At 35.0% G+C, this 19,449-nt stretch overlaps 1 protein-coding gene across 3 annotated transcripts in view; it reads left to right on the top strand.

The window, feature by feature from the left end:
• Nucleotides 1-19,449, top strand: part of CEP126 (centrosomal protein 126) — a 122,478-nt gene that overhangs the window by 89,255 nt on the left and 13,774 nt on the right. For 2 of the 3 annotated variants that reach the window (XM_040257867.1, XM_040257868.1), the window contains exons 7-9: nt 5,543-5,655; nt 8,793-8,868; nt 10,534-10,743. In XM_040257867.1, coding sequence (XP_040113801.1) covers nt 5,543-5,655; nt 8,793-8,868; nt 10,534-10,743 — 399 coding nt within the window. Of the gene's footprint in view, nt 1-5,542; nt 5,656-8,792; nt 8,869-10,533; nt 10,744-17,439; nt 17,505-19,449 lie in introns of all 3 variants that reach the window. The other variant, XM_040257866.1, reaches the window with a different exon arrangement.

The following is a 19,449-nucleotide window of genomic DNA, read 5'->3' as shown; positions in this document are numbered from 1 at the left end:
TTCAAGCACAGGTTGATTGTCCACCTCTGAGTACTTTAGATTTACGAGTAAGAGGTTGAACTAATTAACATCTAAGATCTCTTCCAAAGTTATAATTTCATGAATGTCTCCAGAATTTACCCTTGTTTTAATTAACAATACTATAAGATTTAAAATATGTAATACTTTCCTAAAGATTAGTAGCTTTATTTTGAGTTTTGGTAGTAATTCTATCATATTTAGAATTTTCATATGAGACAAGAAATTTGGCTAGAGATGCCAGTACAAACTATATTATTTTTGCAAAAATACCTATATTCTCAGCTATTATATTAATTAGTAAATATAATAGTATTTAAGTTCATGTATGTGAATGGAACAAAACATGAACAGTTTTAAGCATACATTTTCATCTGTTCTTTGGATCAATCTATAATCCACAAAACTGAACATCTACACAAAGAGCAATCAAAAGCAAATAATTATGGTACAAATCAAGAAAGTACAAAAGTATTGGTAGATCTTGCCTCCAGAAGATTTATTACCAGGCTGAAGGAAGAGAAAAATTATTGATACAGCAGTCATGTAACCAAGTTAATTTTCATTTAAGATATTTTTCAGTTCAGTTCAGTTCAGTTGCTCAGTCATGCCCTACTCTTTGCAACCACATGAATCACAGCACGCCAGGCCTCCCTGTCCATCACCAACTCCCAGAGTTCACTCAGACTCATGTCCATCGAGTCAGTGATGCCATCCAGCCATCTCATCCTCTGACATCCCCTTCTCCTCCTGCCCACAATCCCTCCCAGTATCAGAGTCTTTTCCAATGAGTCAAGTCTTCACATGAGGTGGCCAAAGTATTGGAGTTTCAGCTTTAACATCAGTCCTTCCAAAGAACACCCAGGACTGATCTCCTTTAGAATGGACTGGTTGGATCTCCTAGTAGTCCAAGGGACTCTCAAGAGTCTTCTCCAACACCACAGTTCAAAAGCATCAATTCTTCGGCGCTCAGCTTTCTTCACAGTCCAACTTTCACATCCATACATGACCACTGGAAAAACCATAGCCTTGACTTGACGGACCTTGTTGGCAAAGTAGTGTCTCTGCTTTTGAATATATTATCTAGGTTGGTCATAACTTTCCTTCCAAGGAGTAAGCATCTTTTAATTTCATGGCTGCAGTCACCATCCACAGTGATTTTGGAGCCCCAAAAAATAAAGTCTGACACTGTTTCCACTGTTTCCCCATCTATTTCCCATGAAGTGATGGGACCAGAAGCCATGATCTCCATTTTTGAATGTTGAGCTTTAAGCCAACTTTTTCACTCTTCTCTTTCACTTTCATCAAGAGGCTTTTTAGTTCCTCTTCACTTTCTGCCATAAGGGTGGTGTCATCTGCATATCTGAGGTTATTGATATTTCTCCCAGCAATCTTGATTCCAGCTTGTGTTTCTTCCAGTCCAGCGTTTCTCAAGATGTAGTCAGCATGTAAGTTAAATAAGCAGGGTGACAATATACAGCCTTGACATACTCCTTTTCCTCTTTGGAACCAGTCTGTTGTTCCATGTCCAGTTCAAACTGTTGCTTCCTGGCCTGCATACAGATTTCTCAAGAGGCAGGTTAGGTGGTCTGGTATTCCCATCTCTCTCAGAATTTTCCACAGTTTCTTGTGATCCACACAGTCAAGGGCTTTGGCATAGTCAACAAAGCAGAAATACATGTTTTTCTGGAACTCTCTTGCTTTTTCCATGATCAAGCAGATGTTGGCAATTTGATCTCTGGTTCCTCTGCCTTTTCTAAAAACAGCTTGAACATCTGGAAGTTCAAGTTTCATGTATTGCTGAATCCTGGCTTGGATAATTTTGAGCATTATTTTACTAGCGTGTGAGACGAGTACAATTGTGCAGTAGTTTGAGCATTCTTTGGCATTGCCTTTCTTTGGGATTGGAATGAAAACTGACCTTTTCCAGTCCTGTGGCCACTGCTGAGCTTTCCAAATTTGCTGACATATTGAGTGCAGCACTTTCACAGCATCATCTTTCAGGATTTGAAACAGCTCCATTGGAATTCCATCCCCTCCATTAGCTTTGTTCGTGATGCTTTCTAAGGCCCACTTGACTTCACATTCCAGGATGTCTGGCTCTAGGTGAATGATCACACCATCGTGATTATCTTGGTCATGAAGATCTTTTTTGTACAGTTCTTCTGTGTATGTATTCTTGCCACCTCTTCTTAATATCTTCTGCTTCTGTTAGGTCCATACCATTTCTGTCCTTTATCGAGCCCATCTTTGCATGAAATGTTCCCTTGGTATCTCTAATTTTCTTGAAGAGATCTCTAGTCTTTCCCATTCTGTTCTTTTCCTCTATTTCTTTGCATTGACCGCTGAGGAAGGCTTTCTTATCTCTCTTTGCTATTCTTTGGAACTCTGCATTCAGATGCTTAATTCTTTCCTTTTCTCCTTTACTTTTTGCTTCTCTTCTTTTCACAGCTATTTGTAAGGCCTCCCCAGACAGCCATTTGGCTTTTTTGCATTTCTTTTTCTTGGGGATGATCTTGATCCCTGTCTCCTGTGCAATGTCACGAACTTCCGTCCATAGTTCATCACGCACTCTGTCTATCAGATCTAGTCCCTTAAATCTATGTCTCACTTCCACTGTATTCCTAAATCATAAGGAATTTGATTTAGGTCATACCTGAATGGTCTACTGGTTTTCCCTACTTTCTTTAAGTCTGAATTTGGCAACAAGGAGTTCATGATCTGAGCCACAGTCAGCTCCCGGTCTTGTTTTTGCTGACTGTATAGAGCTTCTCCATCTTTGGCTGCAAAGAATATAATCAATCTGATTTTGGTGTTGATCATCTGATGATGTCCATGTGTCGTCTTCTCTTGTGTTGTTGGAAGAGGGTGTTTGCTATGACCAGTGTGTTCTCTTGGCAAAACTCTATAGGCCTTTGCCCTGCTTCATTCCGTATTCCAAGGCCAAATTTGCCTGTTACCCCAGGTGTTTCTTGACTTCCTACTTTTGCATTCCAGTCCCCTATAATGAAAAAGACATCTTTTTTGGGTGTTAGTTCTAAAAGGTCTTGTAGGTCTTCATAGAACCATTCAACTTCAGCTTCTTCAGCTGAAGATATTTTTAGAGCTGTTCAAAAATAGGAAAATGGGGACTTTGCAAGATTTTGAAGACAATCCAAGCTTAATAAACAGTATTAAAACTTTATTGGTACCCAAATTATGTCACTATAAGCTATTAACATTTAACATATCTAGCATTTAACACATTTAGCATCCCCATATTAGAATAAATATAATACAGTGTATTTTAAACTATAGGTCATGACATTAGCAGGTTATAAATCAGTTAATGAGTAGTAACCAGAAATTTTTAATGAACTATAATTGTAGAATGTTCTAGAATAGAAACTACCTGAGGGCACTGTATATTGTAAGAGTAAATATGGTTCACAAAGCTATATGTGCATCACAGGTTACGGTGGAAGATATCTTTCTATGAGACACAGTCAAATCAAAATTACTAGCATAGAGAGTAAGAGCTAGATTTCTAGATTTTAGAGACTGTTTGAGCTAAATCTCATCTTTGTCCTTTACTGGTTCTGTGACCTTGAGCAAGTTACTAACCCTTGCCTGTGCCTCAGTTTTTTTATCTATAAAAATAGTGATGATAATAGTGCCTATAGTATAGAACAAGGCCTGGACAACTATAAATGTTCAACACATTAGCTAAAATTATGTTAGTATTTCTTACTCTAAAAAGTCAGATGTTCAGTTACTAGCCAGCTTTCTTGAAATTTGAAAGCTTTTATGTCTTTGTTGTTATATAGATATAGATATTTACTTATAGTGTATGTATAGCAGCATGTATATGATTATATATATATGTTATATAGAGAAAATATACAGATAATTAGCTATGGTAGCATAAATATCTGTGTTCTTTCAGTAACACAATTTCAGCTAAAAATATTTGTATATTTTTTCCTACCTAAACCTGTATGACAGAAGCACACATATACACTCCCAAGACATTTGTGTGTTTATACACACTCATTGAATTTTCCCCCTTCAGTCCAAAAATCTTATTAACTATGTATCTTTGTTCCTTTGTACTTTAGAACATAATGTTCCTTTTGATTCAAAGATCCTTATACTTGGAGTCTTACTACTCCTTTAAGACCAAGCCTAAACATAACCTCTATGAAAGCTTTCTTGATTCTCATAAAGGCTCTGTGTTTTCACTTAATTCTGTTACAATTTTACATACAGTTTATTCACTTTACTGTAATAATCCATTTAAATTTACATCCATTCTTCTGGAATACTGCAAGAGTTTTTATTGTACCACTACTAACAAAAATGTTGAGCAAATATCACATACATATATACCATACACACATATTACTCTACTAATATATACATTAAGCACCTTAGCCAGAAATAGAAAAAATTTTTAACTGAGACAAGGATGAAATACAGACTTTTAAAATAATTTTTATATTTTGTATCTTATAAATCATACATTTTAAAATAATTATAAAAATAATTTTACATATTAACATGCAAAATTCTCATATAGTATTAATAATTTTTTGAATGGTTAGTTTCAAATGTCTTATCAATTATGATGACTTCATTCTGTATACCATCCTTAGATATCTCAAGGCATAATACACAGAGTGAGGTTTACTGTTATTTTTTACAATTTTTAGATTTGTGATCCTTTGTTATAATATAACTATACTGTAATTGTTATTATGTGGCAAAGAGTTTGTAATGAGAATAAGATGTGTATCAGCTCCGTCTTTCTTATTCACCTGTTCTTGTGCTATTAGTATTGTCTTTATGATTTTGCAAGACTATGTTTTTAGTCATAGAGAAAATAATAAGTAAAATAATAATAAAACATTACACATACAATAAAAGCCCTACAAAAGTCATTTTAGCCTCTTTTCCACTTTGTAAAGATTCATTCATATACTATGAAATATCCATAAGTCCAGGGCACACATAAAATTCAGTGCATTGAAGGACACAAAAGAACACTAATGAAGATAACACTGCCAACCTCACACACTTAGAACCTGTGCACTTCCTCCAAGATAACTGTTTACTGTATGCAATGTGCGTACCTTGTATACATACTATATGCATCTACCTTGCAAACTCACAAGGGTGCCAGTATCAATCATGTTTTACCACAGTAAATTTTAAATTTCTAATTTTTAGATAATAGAAAATGAAAATTTAACATGTTCTTCCTGTGCAACAGTGATTTATTTTGCATATCCTCCTGGTGTTTTGCCACAACACTTTAGAGGTCACTGCTCTAAACTGTAGACCCCTCAAAAGCAGAGATGTTGTTTAAATCTTTATGGTACCTGTGTCATGCATAGTACATGTAGGAGAAGTTCAATAAAAGCTTGCCAACTGAATGAATGAAACTTAGGGTTTTCTGTGATGTTTGAAGGTAACTTGGAAGTTTACAGTGGATATATACTGTCTACTCATGTAAATTTTGACTTTGTTGTGGTATTTGTTTAAGATTCTAGTGTTACAAGAAGAAAACGAAGTGTCAAAAATAAGCACAAAAGTCTTTTAGAGCAAAAAAGACAAAACCCTGGATCTGTAGGACAGAAGTACAGTGAGCAGATGAATGTAAGTACAGCGTTAGTAGACATCTCTATTCATTAGTGAAAAATTGCTTGGAAAACAGAATATTCTTAAAGGTCTGTGCTCTGCCTGCAACTGTTCCACAACATAAATGATATAGCCAAAGCCATTGTGAAGCACTGGAACTCTCTATGCTAGAAGCTTATTTGTACTATACGTAAATGCTATATTCTAGTTTGCCTAAATGATCAGTTACTAATGAATATTTTAAAGCAAGCTTAAGAAATCACGTTACTTTATTTGTTATTATTTATAGTCAGCTCTGGAGAAAAGCTGAATTTATTCACAACAATATTAATATTTAGCTATACATTTAAAAAGGGGAAAAAAGAAAAGTAAACCAGAGCCATGGAAAATAAAGCAATGTGCTTATCATAAAGACTAATATAGTTCCAGTGTGTTTAAATGTGCTCCTTGAACCTGAACTTCCTGGAAGACATGCCAAGAAAGTGCTGCATTGTTCTCAGGGGATATCGATAATGACTTTGTTTATATCATTGAGGATCATACAGGACCTTGAAGTTCATAATAGATATATCCCTATTAACAATCAGCAACAAATAAATAAGGAGTTTCCTGTGCTGTTTGAAATAGAGGCCTTCAGTAAAGGTCAGAAGCATAATAATGTGGATTTAAAAGTTAGTAGAGGCGATTCTGTGAGAGCTAAGTAAATGTGACCTAAATATAACATTTTCTAGAGGTCTAATTTGATCCAAGGATTGTATTTAAAATATTTTTTAAAACCTAGATGGGTGAGTGAATAGCATTAAATACCACCTCTGATTTTTAATAGAATTGAAAATAGAATGTTTTATGAAAAATTTGTATTTCAGGTTAAAGGTAGAAAGCCTTATTGTTTGAATATTGTAGGAACTATTAATTTTTATATGGCTAGTTATTAATATGGAGAACAATCAATCATGATTTAGCAAAACAAATCATTAGGTTTTTTATTTATGTAAATAATGCTGTCACATTACCAGTACATTTTTACTGTTTAATAACAAACATAGTACTTAATTATAAATATAACTTCCTGATTACAAATAGAATAATACCTAATCAGTCCTTCCTTTCTAACTTCCATGTTGTTCATATCAAACATCTCAAAATCTCTAAAGTGAACAAATTTTTTATCTTTGTTTTTTCTTTATTTTTATCAATATATAATAAATTTATAAGTAATGTATAGTTATTATAACAAAAAAATGAACAAACTGAATTTTAAAAGCCATTACTATTGTCCTCTCTAAATTCATCTCTGTTTTCCTGTGTCCTTTTCTGTTCTTCCGTGTGTTGCTCCTTTGCATTCTATCCTGCTGCCTTTAGAGTCCGTTTCTATTCTTCCCAGAAGTTCCACTTCCACCTTCACGTACACGTCTTTCACTCCACTTACACATCTACAAAAGTCTCATTAGCTTTAAAACAGGTCAGTGTTTCCTGACTCAAAACAAAGTTTTGAAGTCTAATTTTTTTCATCCCTATTGTTTTGTTTTGATTTTTGGTTTGGGGTTGAGTTTGGTTTTGTTTTCACTCAAGAGGGTAAAGAAGAATTCAGTTATTATAGCACTGGCTCTTATCACCTTGTTATTAGGAAATGTATTTTATCACACTGGATTTTTACCAACCACTACTTCTGTGTGGAGAGAATCTAAAAGAGGTCAGTTCAGTTCAGTCGCTCAGTCATGTCCAACTCTTTGCAACCCCATAGACTGCAGCACACCAGGCCTCCCTGTCCATCAGCAACTCCCAGAGTTTACTCAAACTCATGTCCATTGAGTCGGTGATGCCATCCAACCATCTCATCCACTGTTGTTCCCTTCTCCTCCTACCCTCAATCTTTCCCAGCATCAGGGTCTTTTCAGATGAGTCAGCCCTTCACATCAGGTGGCCAAAATATTGGAGTTTCAGCTTCAACATCAATCCTTCCAATGAACACCCAGGACTGATCTCCTTTAGGATGGACTGGTTGGATCTCCTTGCAGTCCAAGGGACTCTCAAGAGTCTTCTCCAACACAATGAAAGATTTAAAAAAGCACAATTGCCACTTTGTTCCATGGTCTCAGTCCAGGTTGTCTCAGGTCTATAATGGAGATCAGGCAAGGCTATGAGAGCTATTGAAGCAGGGTTTTTGCAGAAACCTGCCTCAGTTACTCTTACAATTAGACTGAACAAAGGCTAGGTATAGTAATAGCCAGGCAACTTTATCTAAGAATCATTTCTTAAAGTGGAACAGAACGAGAGTAAAGAATCAAAGTAGACCATATCCAGGGAAAGAGAGTTGGTATCACTCAAGAGTGTTGAATGGAAATGCTAGTTGCCAGAGCTCTGATATTTCTTATTTCCCAGTTCTGCGCAGCATTGAGGCAGCTGTTTCTTTTTTAAGTATTGTCATCTAAGATGCTTGCTTATCTTTGGCATAAAGCCACAATCAGAGACTTCTGGTTAGTAATTGTCACCTACCCTTACAATGATAAACTAGCCTTAGGGTAATTTTTTACCTTTCCTTTAGTTAATACTTTTGATTAACACCCAAATTACCTCCCTCTTACAAATATCCAAGATGATATTGCAATCTGAAAATGTACCAAAATTGACATAAAACATTTTTCTAATCTTTAGTTACCATGAAAGTGGAAGTTACTCAGTTGTGTCCAACTCTCTGGGACCCCATGGACTATACAGTTCATGGAATTCTCCAGGCAAGAATACTAGAGTGGGCAGCCTTTCCCTTCTCCGGGGCATCTTCCCAACCCAGGGATCAAACCTAGGTCTCCCGCGTTGCAGGTGGATTCTTTACCAGCTGAGTCTCAAGGGAAGCCCAAGAATACTGGAGTGGGTAGTGTATCCCTTTTCCAGGAGATCTTCCTGACCCAGGAATCAAACAGGGGTGTCCTGCACTGCAGGCAGATTCTTTACCTACTGAGCTATCAGGTAAGCCATTTAGTTAGAAAGGGCTTATTCCAGTAATTCTTAATTTCTGCTCCCCCAAAAAAGGAAATATGTATTATATGAATAGTGATAATTGAAAATAAAAACAGCAAATAAAAGTTTTTAAGCCAATATATATCACTAATTTTAAATATGGAATTATATTCTGATTTAATACTCTATTTTTATAGAATTTTGGACAAAATATCCAGCTAAGTTCAAGTGAGCCAAAACAAACTACAAGGGGTACTTCTAATATTGAAGAAGGTATGTTTCAGTTTAAACATTTTCCTCTTAGCTTTGTTCCCAATGATTTCTTTTTTGTTGTTCTTATACATATTTTCCAAAGTTCTTACATATCACATGACTGTTACACCACCAATTAGGACCTGAATTCATCTTAACCTGCACATTTAGACTGTTGCCAGTTGTTATTTGTTCTAAATAATAATATATTTATTGAACATCTTTCTACATCCAATTTTTTCCTATTTGATGATTTCCATATTTATATACCCAGAATTAAAATTAGAGTACCTGGCTTAATTGGCACCCAACTAATATTTATTGAATGAAACTCTGTGTATTAAATGAGTACTGCTGCTGCTGCTGCTAAGTCACTTCAGTCGGGTCCGACTCTGTGCGTCCCCATAGACGGCAGCCCACCAGGCTCCCCTGTCCCTGGGATTCTCCAGGCAAGAACACTGGAGTGGGTACTAGGTCAAAGGAAATAAATTTTGTTGTGGCTTTTTTTATATATTCCTGTCGCATTTTCATGGAAAGTATTATTCAAAATTCTTCTGGGGTGTATGTGAACTTGAGGTAAATATCACATCTATTATTTGCATATATGACAGAGAAATGGTGTGTTATTAGTTTTTATTTGAGTACCTTTTACTAATAATAAGCTTAATTGTTTCTGTATGTATATTTATTTTGGTGAATTATTTCCTCATATTCTTTTTTCCTATAAATATTGGAGTTTTAGTATTTTCTCACTCATTTCTGCAAACTCTTTAAATATCAAGGATTCTGATCCTTATGCTAGTTACAAATGTTTTTACTACTTTATTATGTGCATTTTATTCCACTTATGTTTTATTTTCACATATAGAAGTCTTAACTTTACATTTTTTCATTTAATAAATAATTATTGAGAGCTAATTTCCTGCCTGCAACTAAATATTTTGGATACATAATAATTATCCAAACATATAAAAGTCTTGGCCTTCAGAATTTAAAATCTATTAGGGAAGACCAACCTTTAAAAATTCGTTTTCGGTGATTTGTCCATTACCAAAGAAACTTTCCAATGAAGAAAGTTAGAAATGTTTCTTTTCCCTCTACGTTACTTTAATGATTTCATTCATTAAACTTAACTCTTTAATTCCTTTGAAATTTGTTTAAATAGATGATGTGAAGTGAAACTCCAAAGTGCTTATTTTATAAGCAACAAGCTAAGTTATTAGACTCATCTTCTTTGAAGTATTTGATCCTTCTTTAGTCTTTTATTTGGTCAATTTCTAAGCTTTCAGTTCTGTCCAGCTGATCACCTAATTTTCTACAATTTCTGTAAGTTCCTTTTCTCTTATCATCATAATTGCTATTATAAGACAATCTACTTCATCTCTTTATTCTACCAATGAATAATAAAAACAACACAGAAATAATCTACATATACATAATGTATTTTTTCCTTAAACACTCTATGAACTTTTATTACCTCACTGCCATCATTTTGAGTATCTGTTTTTTAATTAGGGATGGGATAATGCTAGATATAGAAGACCTTGATAATAAAATGCAAAGTAACAGAAGACTTACTGGGTTTCTGTTTGTAAAATTAATACATACAGGCATGTCAGTTATGTATAAGGACAGATCCCAAAGACAAAAAGGGATCAAAGAATAGTTAATATAAAATTTCTGTAGTTTCAGGCAGTACTTCTGAATTTTTGATGGCTGAAAATCTAGTGAAAGCTTCAGTGCCTGAGGATGAGATTCTAACTGTCATGAATAGCAAGCAGCTACAGCAAACAAATCTGGCTTTAAATAAAATGCAGCAATTTAACATCTGTGCACTTTCAGCTGAAGAACAAAAGATCCTGCAGTCCCTTAATCATCTCAATGAAAGATTATACTGTAAGTATGGAAGAACAGTTTTTGTATACAGGAAATTTTATATTTTATTCTTAGACAATTTTTATTTAAAATTTAATTTAAAAATTGAAAATGAAAATGCAAAATGTATCTGGATTATCACCTATTTGAACCAAGTATATAACAATTTAAAATTTATCTGAATGTATATACTATTTCAAATATACTGTATTCATATCATTTACAATGATACCAGTTTCACTGGCAGGCTTAATTGTCTTTTGGCAATGTATGAATATATTTCCACTTCAGCAATGTAACAAGCTAGTTATCTGTACTTACCATCCATCTAAAACAACCATAAATTCAGGATTGTTTTTGTCATTCAGTCACTAAGTCGTGTCCAACTCTTTGTCAGCCCATGAACTACAGCAGCATGCCAGGCCTCCCCATCCTTCACTGTCTTCCTGAGTTTGCTCAAACTCATGTCCATTGAGTCAGTGATCCCATCCAATCATCTCATCTTCTGTACTTACCATCCATCAAAAACAACCATAAATTCAGGAGTATGTACTTTAAAATCTTAAATATAGCAATGAGATGATAAGAATATAGAAATTCATAGGACCAGGAACTAAATATAAGTAAGAGCCTAGAGTGATAAGGAGAGTACTGCTGCTAGCTTTTGTCTTGAGAACATTTAACCCACAGAGTGAAATTGAGCTTTGCTTTTCATGGCCTCACGGAAAAATGGGAACAGAAGACAAAATCCATGGCCTACTTAAGATGAGTAGTCTCATGGAAGACCCTCCCATCCTAAAGTTGGGCCTACCGAGGAGCTACATCCTATGCAGTCTCAGACTCCCAGAGAGACAAAGCGAGAGGTTAAAAAAAGAAAAAGCTTGCCTAACAAGTTACAGAATTAAACAGATGAGGGGAGAAGACATGCAAGGTTTTTTCCCCCCTCTGTATGTCTGTATAGAATGTAACTCTTTAAGAGGTTTTTGTCAACAGCAATCTCTTACTAAAGGAAATTCTAAAGAATGTACTTTAGCAAAGTGAAAGTGATCTCAGATGGACAGTCTGAGAGGGTAAATTTGAACAAACATTGTATAAAAAAATAATAAATGTAATTAAAAAGTAGCATGTGATTCAAAGAGAAAACAGAATTTAAATATCTATCAATAATATTACATAAATTGGAGAACATAAATGGTGTTAAAGTGTACTAGAATTCTTGTATGGTTATGGAATTGAATAAAGATGGAGATTAACTTTGTGCATGCTTGCTAAGTCACTTCAGTCATGTCTTACTCTTAGCAATCCTATGTACTACAGCCTGCCAGTCTCCTCTGTCCATGAGAGACAGAAATTAACTTTAAATGTTGATGGAAAAAGTATGTCTGTGCTAATTACTAAGGTCACAGAGGAAAACTAGTTTAGATGAATTATTATCAGGTGAAATTGACTATAAAGCAGAAAACATTACTGGATATAAAAAAAGATGACTTCATGATGATCAAAGTTTTAATACAAGAAAAATCTATAAAATATTTTCATTGTATAAACATTTAAAAACATAGCCTCAAAATGTATAAAGTATTTTTTAGCCATGGTTAGGGGATATTTTAACATTAATTATAATTAATTACAATCAGTAATTGATAGAACAAATAGACTGAAAAAATTGATATATAAGAATCAAACATGATTAACATTCCTGATCAAAGGGACACATTCTTTGTAGGCACACATAGAACATTTATTAAAATGAACCAATATTATACTATAAAACACACTGACACACTTCAAAGGATTGGAATAATGTACATCCTCTGACCACAATGCAATTGAACTAAACACAAGTAACAAAAAAATAACCATTAAGAAAAACATTTCTAAACAAACGTTTCTAAACACTTCTAAACAAAATGTTCTGGAAAGTTAACCATAATAGAAATTATAAGCTATTTAGATGTGAACAATAATAAAAATATTTTCTGTATGTATGTATTTATCAAGGTCTCTCAACCTTGTCACTACAGACATTTTTGGTCGATAATCATTTGTTGTGGGGGGCTGTCCGTGCCTTGTACCATGCTTAGCAGTATCTCTGGCTTTGAAAATCATAGAATGTACCCATCATGATAAGTGTCTTCAGACATAGCCAGATGTTCTCTGAATGGCAAAAAGAAAATTACCTATGGTTGAGAACTACTGAATATTTTTTTGTATGTAATATATATAAAAATATATATGTATTTACTGTGTGCATGTATATATTCCACTTTTGCATAAAATGTAGAAAACTGGAATATATCAGTCACACACTAAGACTGAGAAAAAAACAGATAAACAACAAAAACGTAGGTTTTCTTGAACCCATTAGAGAGCTGAGATCCCATCACAACGAAGTAGCCTGACATTCAAGGAAAGACAGGAACTTCCGAGGAGAGACAACATGAGCATTGGCTCCCCTGTGGCAGAATATGGTGAAATGCCAGATTCCATACAAGCTGATGTTAGAAATTATGTTTAAATTGCTAACAGATAAGTGTGAGCTATTACTGGAATATAAAACCCCTGGGAGCCACAGACACAAGGAGTTCACACAGCTCACAGATTCTTCTTTATATACTTATACTGTGTGTTCATAAGAAAAAGAGCAGAACAGGAGACTAGAGAAATCCTTTCTCAGTGATGCAGTCTTGGAGAAAGGGAGCAGCCAGCACTGTAGGAAAGGTATCAAGCTTCATGCAGAACCTTCTTTTCTGCAGAATGAGGGTCTGGGCTTCCCAGATGGCACTAGAGGTAAAGAATCCACCTGCCAAAGCAGGAGACAAAAGAGATGTGTGTTTGATACCTGGGTCAGGAAGGGTCAGGAAGATCCCCTGGAGTGGGAAATGGCACCCACTCCAGTATTCTTGCCTGAAAAATTCCATGGGCAGAGGAACCTGGTGGGCTACAGTCCATTGGGGTGCAAAGATTTGGACACGACTGAGCAACTGAGCACGCACACACAGGTATTGAGATAAAGGCAGCAAACTTTGCTGATTGCCCCCAAGGCACAAGTGAAGACTTACTGGGTGTAGCATAAAGGTAAGAGAAGTAGGCTTCTACTCTTGGGGCAAAAAGGAGGCAGAGACCCAGATTATTAGAGGTATCATGCTATTGGAGAAGGGGCACAAAATTGTCTTGCACAAAACCTTCCAAGGATATAGTGGACAAAGTGGACTGCCCTGGAAAGGAGGAGAATGACTGAGGAGGCACAGAGAACCTGCCTAAGACTAAGCCTGGAGCAGGACAACAGAAAAACTCCACTACTCCCCCACTACAAGGCCAGCGAGTACCAAAAAACAAGCAATGGAAATCAGCTGGAGAAAAGCAAGAGCATAGAGAGTCTCGTGGTACTGTGCAGACACACAGGGAGGCAAAAACTGAAACTAGAGGGGAAAATTTAAGGGAAAAACTCTGACACCTGCAAAAGCACAAAATAACACTAGAGAATTTTGAAACCATTGATGTACTGAAGGTAACCATAGCAACAATAAAACTCAAACTGAGTTGATTAATGACACACACACACACATACACACCAATTGTCTTAACAGAAAAGACATGCCCATTTTCTGACACAAACATATTTACCTCAAACAAGAAATTCCACATTCAGTCAAAACTTAAAAAGCAAGGAAAAAAACTCATAGTCAAGGGACAAAGCAATTAACACAGTGAGACACAGATGGCCCAGACGTTGAAACTGTTAATAGATAATTTTAAATAACTATGACTAATATGTTAAAGGTTAGGAAAAGGTGGGCCACATGGGAGATTACAAGCCTGAACAGATAAAGAATTTCAGCAGAGAGATGGAAACCATACAAAAGGGTCAAATAGAAATGTGAGAAATAGGAACACTGTTAACAGAAAAGAGTAATGTATTCTATGTACTTGTCAGTAGATTCAACAAAGCTGAGGAAAGAATTTATGAATTTGAAGATAGATGAGAGAAAATTTCCAAACTGAAACATCAAGAGAAAAAGCAAAACGTTTGAAGGAAAACACCAGAACAGAGGATCTAAGAGCCATGGGACAATATAAACCAGTCTAACAAACATCTGATTGGGATCCCAGTGTGAGAAACTGCAGCCTTTTTCACTGGAATGAGCTACTGATTAGATTTAGGTAAAGCCCTTTCACATAGGATGAGAACCCGTTCTTGGGTCCCAAGTAGCTATGAAGAACTTCTGGGGTCATTTTGAGACAAGTTGTTTGTCATTTCATGTTGCAACAATTGGGCACCAAGTAGAAATTAAATTGAGCTCCTACTACATAATATATGTAAAAATCAGTTACAAGGTGATTAAAGATTAAATGTGAAAAATATATATAAAGCTTTTAAGAGGTAGTATAGAAAATATTTGTAATCTCAGGATTTCAAGGAAGGATTTCTTAAGTAGAGCACAAGGATCATAATCCATAGAGGAAAAAGATAATAAATTTGACTGTATTAAAGTTACAAACTTTTCTTCATTTCAGAACATTAAAAGAATGAAAAGGCAGGCCACAAAACAAAATTTAATACATTGTTCAAATATATAAAGAACTTCTATATATCAATAAGAAAAGTCAATTTAGTCGAAAAATAAGTGTGGGAAGATGAACAGGAACTTCACAACAAAGGAAATGCAAATGACAATAAACACTAATAGATTATTCAACATTATTAGTAATGCAAAATAAAACAGTGAGATACAGTTATATACTTATCAGAAAGACATGAGTTTAAAAGCATGGCAATGCAAAGTGTTGGCAAAGACATACAGCAATTATAGCTCTCTGATAATGCTGATGGGAATGTAAACTGAGGCAATCTTTTAGAAAATATTTTGCTACCCATGTAATAAATTGAACATGAACATACCCTACAACCTAGCAATTTTACTTCTAGGTGCATATCTGGAGAAAACTGCACATGTGTATCAAGAAACATGTATAAGTATGTGTGGTGTGTGTGTGTTAGTTGCTTAGTCATGTCCAACTCTTTTCAACCCCATGGAGTGTAGCCCGTTAAGTTCCTCTGTCCATGGGATTCTCTAGGCAACAATACTGGAGTGGGTTGCCATTCCCTTCTCCAGGGGATAGAGATCATCATAACAACAAAAGCCAAAAATTTCGAAACATATATATATGCACATATATATACGGTATATTCAGGTTCTGGATTACTATTCAACAAGGAAAATGAACAGCTACACACATGGAAAACTAGAGCTACACATCATCATGGATGAATCCAAATAATATATAATGTTGAGCAAAATAAGACCACAGAAATACCATTTATGTAAAGCTCTGCTGCTGCTGCTGCTGCAAGTCATTTCAGTCATGTCCGACTCTGTGCGACCCCAGAGACGGCAGCCCACCAGATTCCCCCATCCCTGGGACTCTCCAGACAAGAACACTGGAGTGGGTTGCCATTTCCTTCTCCAATGCATGAAAGTGAAAAGTGAAAGGAAAGTCGCTCAGTCCTGTCCGACTCTTCGCGACCCCATGGACTGCAGCCCACCAGGCTCCTCTGTCCGTGGGATTTTTCAGGAGAGAGTACTGGAGTGGGGTGCCATTGCCTTCTCTATGTAAAGCTCAGAAACATGCAAAACTAGACAATTATTTGGGGGATGTGCACACGTGTATTAAACCTATAAAGAAGCAAAGCCAGTTTAGTGCATTACCTCTGTGAGCAAGGGAAGAGAGTGCAATCCCCAGAGCAGCTGAGGCATCCCAGGATTTCGCCAAAGTGATGATAATGTTCAAATATCTTAGTCTAGGTAGTTACACAAGACATTAGCTTTATTATTACTAACTAAAATATGCACATATGTTTTACATACTCTGTCAATTTCAAAATTAAATACTTAATACATTAATAAAAGAGAGGGTGCTGAATCTACAAAAGCAATACATAACTAAAGCTGTAGGTTTACGATGTAAAATTATGTGGCTGTGCTGTGCTCAGTAGCGTCCAACTCTTTGCGACCCCATGGACCATAGCTCACCAGGCTCCTCTCTCCATGGGATTTTCCAGGCAAGAATACTGGAGTGGGTTGCCATTTCCTTCTCCAGAAATTAAGCAGATAAAGAATAAAAGCATCAAGTCAGTTTTTTTGGAGGGTTCTTTTTTTCCTTTAGATACTTTCACACATCTTAAATACTTCATATAAAAGATTCTGTCTTAATTTTTTTCTTTTGTCCAGATCCTTGCTATTATATGGACAAAAGCAAAAACATTGAAAAGTCAAGAGCTGACCAAATTACTAAACTTTTTGCACCTCAATAGCTAAACATCTCCTCCTTTTTCCTGAAATCCTCCAAGAATTAAATTTGTTTTTTGTTTAAAAAGAAGATAGAAAAATTAAAAAAAAAGAAGATAGAAAAATTTTAATGAAAAAATAACCATTCAAATGATTCAGATAATCATTTGAATAAAGATTGGTATGGAACAGTCAAAGTACTAGGAATGTCTTTTTAGGAACATAAATTTTGTTTTTATGTTCCTAAAATATAAATAATTGTTTTTAATCAAATTAACTCTTGACTGTTTCTGAGGACAATACGGAAAAAAGTTTCTTATTCAGTTTTGAATATTTTGACACATCAGAATTTGATATTTGATTCTTTAGCCAGTCCTTTCAATATATATAACTAAATTATTTATATATCATGGTATAATTATTTCAGATATACAAGAAACCATTTGCAAAAATCCATCCATCAAAAGTACTTTACAAATAATACCACTTCTGGTAAGTATTTTCAGAGTATTTTCTGTTTTCTTGTTTTAGGAAACATCATGTTTTTATATGTAAGAATCCTTTATTGAGAATAATTTTTCTTAGATTAACTTTTAGGAAGCTTTTCTCCCCAATCAACTTTTTAATTATAAGATGTTTTATTAGAATCAAGGAAATATCCTCTCATTTAAAAAATCATAATATAAAGATTTTTACATTGAGAGCATTTCATCAGTTGACAGATGGTAACCATTAACTTTCTCTCCAAACACGTTACTCTTCCTTATTTTAACAGCAACATCGGTCAGCAACCTTCCTTTTTCAGGGAAAATGGTATAAATTCACAGAATTGTGACATCAAAATTACTCCATTCCCCTCCTTCATCAATACAGTTTCATTTGCCATATTCTGCCTGGAGATTTGAACATTTTATTTTTGTTTGCCCGTCTGTCTGCTGTTTTTATTTTATGTTATTTTACTCTTCATTTAGATTCACCAGCTGTTGACATTTTGCTATCCTTGGTTTATCTGATGGATGGATGGATGGGCAGATGAAAGAGGCTTGGATAGGACAGGGTAGATGGGATAGAAGATGCATAGTTACACACAAAAAAATATATACTTTAATGAACTGCTTTAAAGTGTAGACATGGTGATACTTCCCCTCTAATACCCCAGCATACAGAAATTCACCTACATCATCAAAATCATTACACCCAAGAAATTTAATATCACATATTATTTGATACACATTCCACATTTGGCTATTTTATTTCTCTGATCCATGATCTAACCCAGGATTATAATGTTGCATTTGGTTGTCGTATCTTTTAACCTAGAAAAGTCTCTTCTCTTTTTCAATCTTTCATCTACATTGATGCTTGTGAAGCATCCAGACTGATTATATTGAATACCCTGTAATCTGGATTTGTCTGATTGTTTTCTCATGATTAGATTCAGTTTATTTTTTAATTTTTTTTATTCAGGTTATTATGACTGCAGAGTTCTCAGTTTATGTTTTTGTAGCCTGTTTTTCTTCTAATCACTTGGGCTTATTTCTACCTGTATCTTGCCTTCGCATCTTCTATTTAACTGTTTTTTATCTATAGTCCCGAAAACAGATGTCCACACTTTTAGATGTCCAAGCTTAGTTCCTCCCTTTGTAATAAAGTGCATGGGCTTTCGATATACTTTGGTCTTTTAAAAGATTTCAAAATTTGTTCTTGGATCTTCATTGTATTTTATGTATGTAAAATTATTTAATATGAAAGTTCTAAAAAGGCAATATATAACCATATTCTTACACTTTCTGTATGTACTGCTGCTGCTGCTAAGTTGCTGCAGTCGTGTCCGACTCTGTGCGACCCCATAGACAGTAGCCCACCAGGCTCCCCCGTCCCTGGGATTCTCCAGGCAAGAACACTGGAGTGGGTTGCCATTTCCTTCTCCAGTGCATGAAAGTGAAAAGTGAAAGTGCAAGAGACCATTAAAATTGTATTTTCCAGGACACCTGTAGTATAGCCTATTTCTAGTCAATAGAGATTTTTCCAAAAAATATTTCTATCTCTTTAAATGGCAAAAATGTCTGTTCAAAAGTATTTGTCATTTTGGAGATATTGCAGATAAGCTTTTTATCAGTGTTTTTTTGTTTTTCACTCATCTCCAATGTTTTCCTATCCGTATGAACAAGAATTTTGTTTTTAAATTATAATACTATATTATAGCTTTACAATGTACAAGTATTATGTAGTTAATTCAGAAACTGAATTTCTCCACCTAGCAATATATAATATCTATCAGGTACCCCAATACTAAAAACTCAAATGTCATTGGTTTAACATTGGAGAATTGATGTTTCATTCCCAGAAGTTGTATATCTCTCTGGAAAATTCACAACCTGAGTGAAGTTTATATATTAATCCACCACCCCCCACCCCACATATATGGTTTTATTGT

The sequence above is a fragment of the Oryx dammah genome, unplaced genomic scaffold, assembly GCF_014754425.2.
Source record: "Oryx dammah isolate SB20612 unplaced genomic scaffold, SCBI_Odam_1.1 HiC_scaffold_17, whole genome shotgun sequence".
NCBI classification, from domain to species: Eukaryota; Metazoa; Chordata; class Mammalia; order Artiodactyla; family Bovidae; genus Oryx; species Oryx dammah.
Note: the sequence above shows the minus strand (reverse complement) of the source record. Positions and strands in the feature narration are given on the sequence as shown.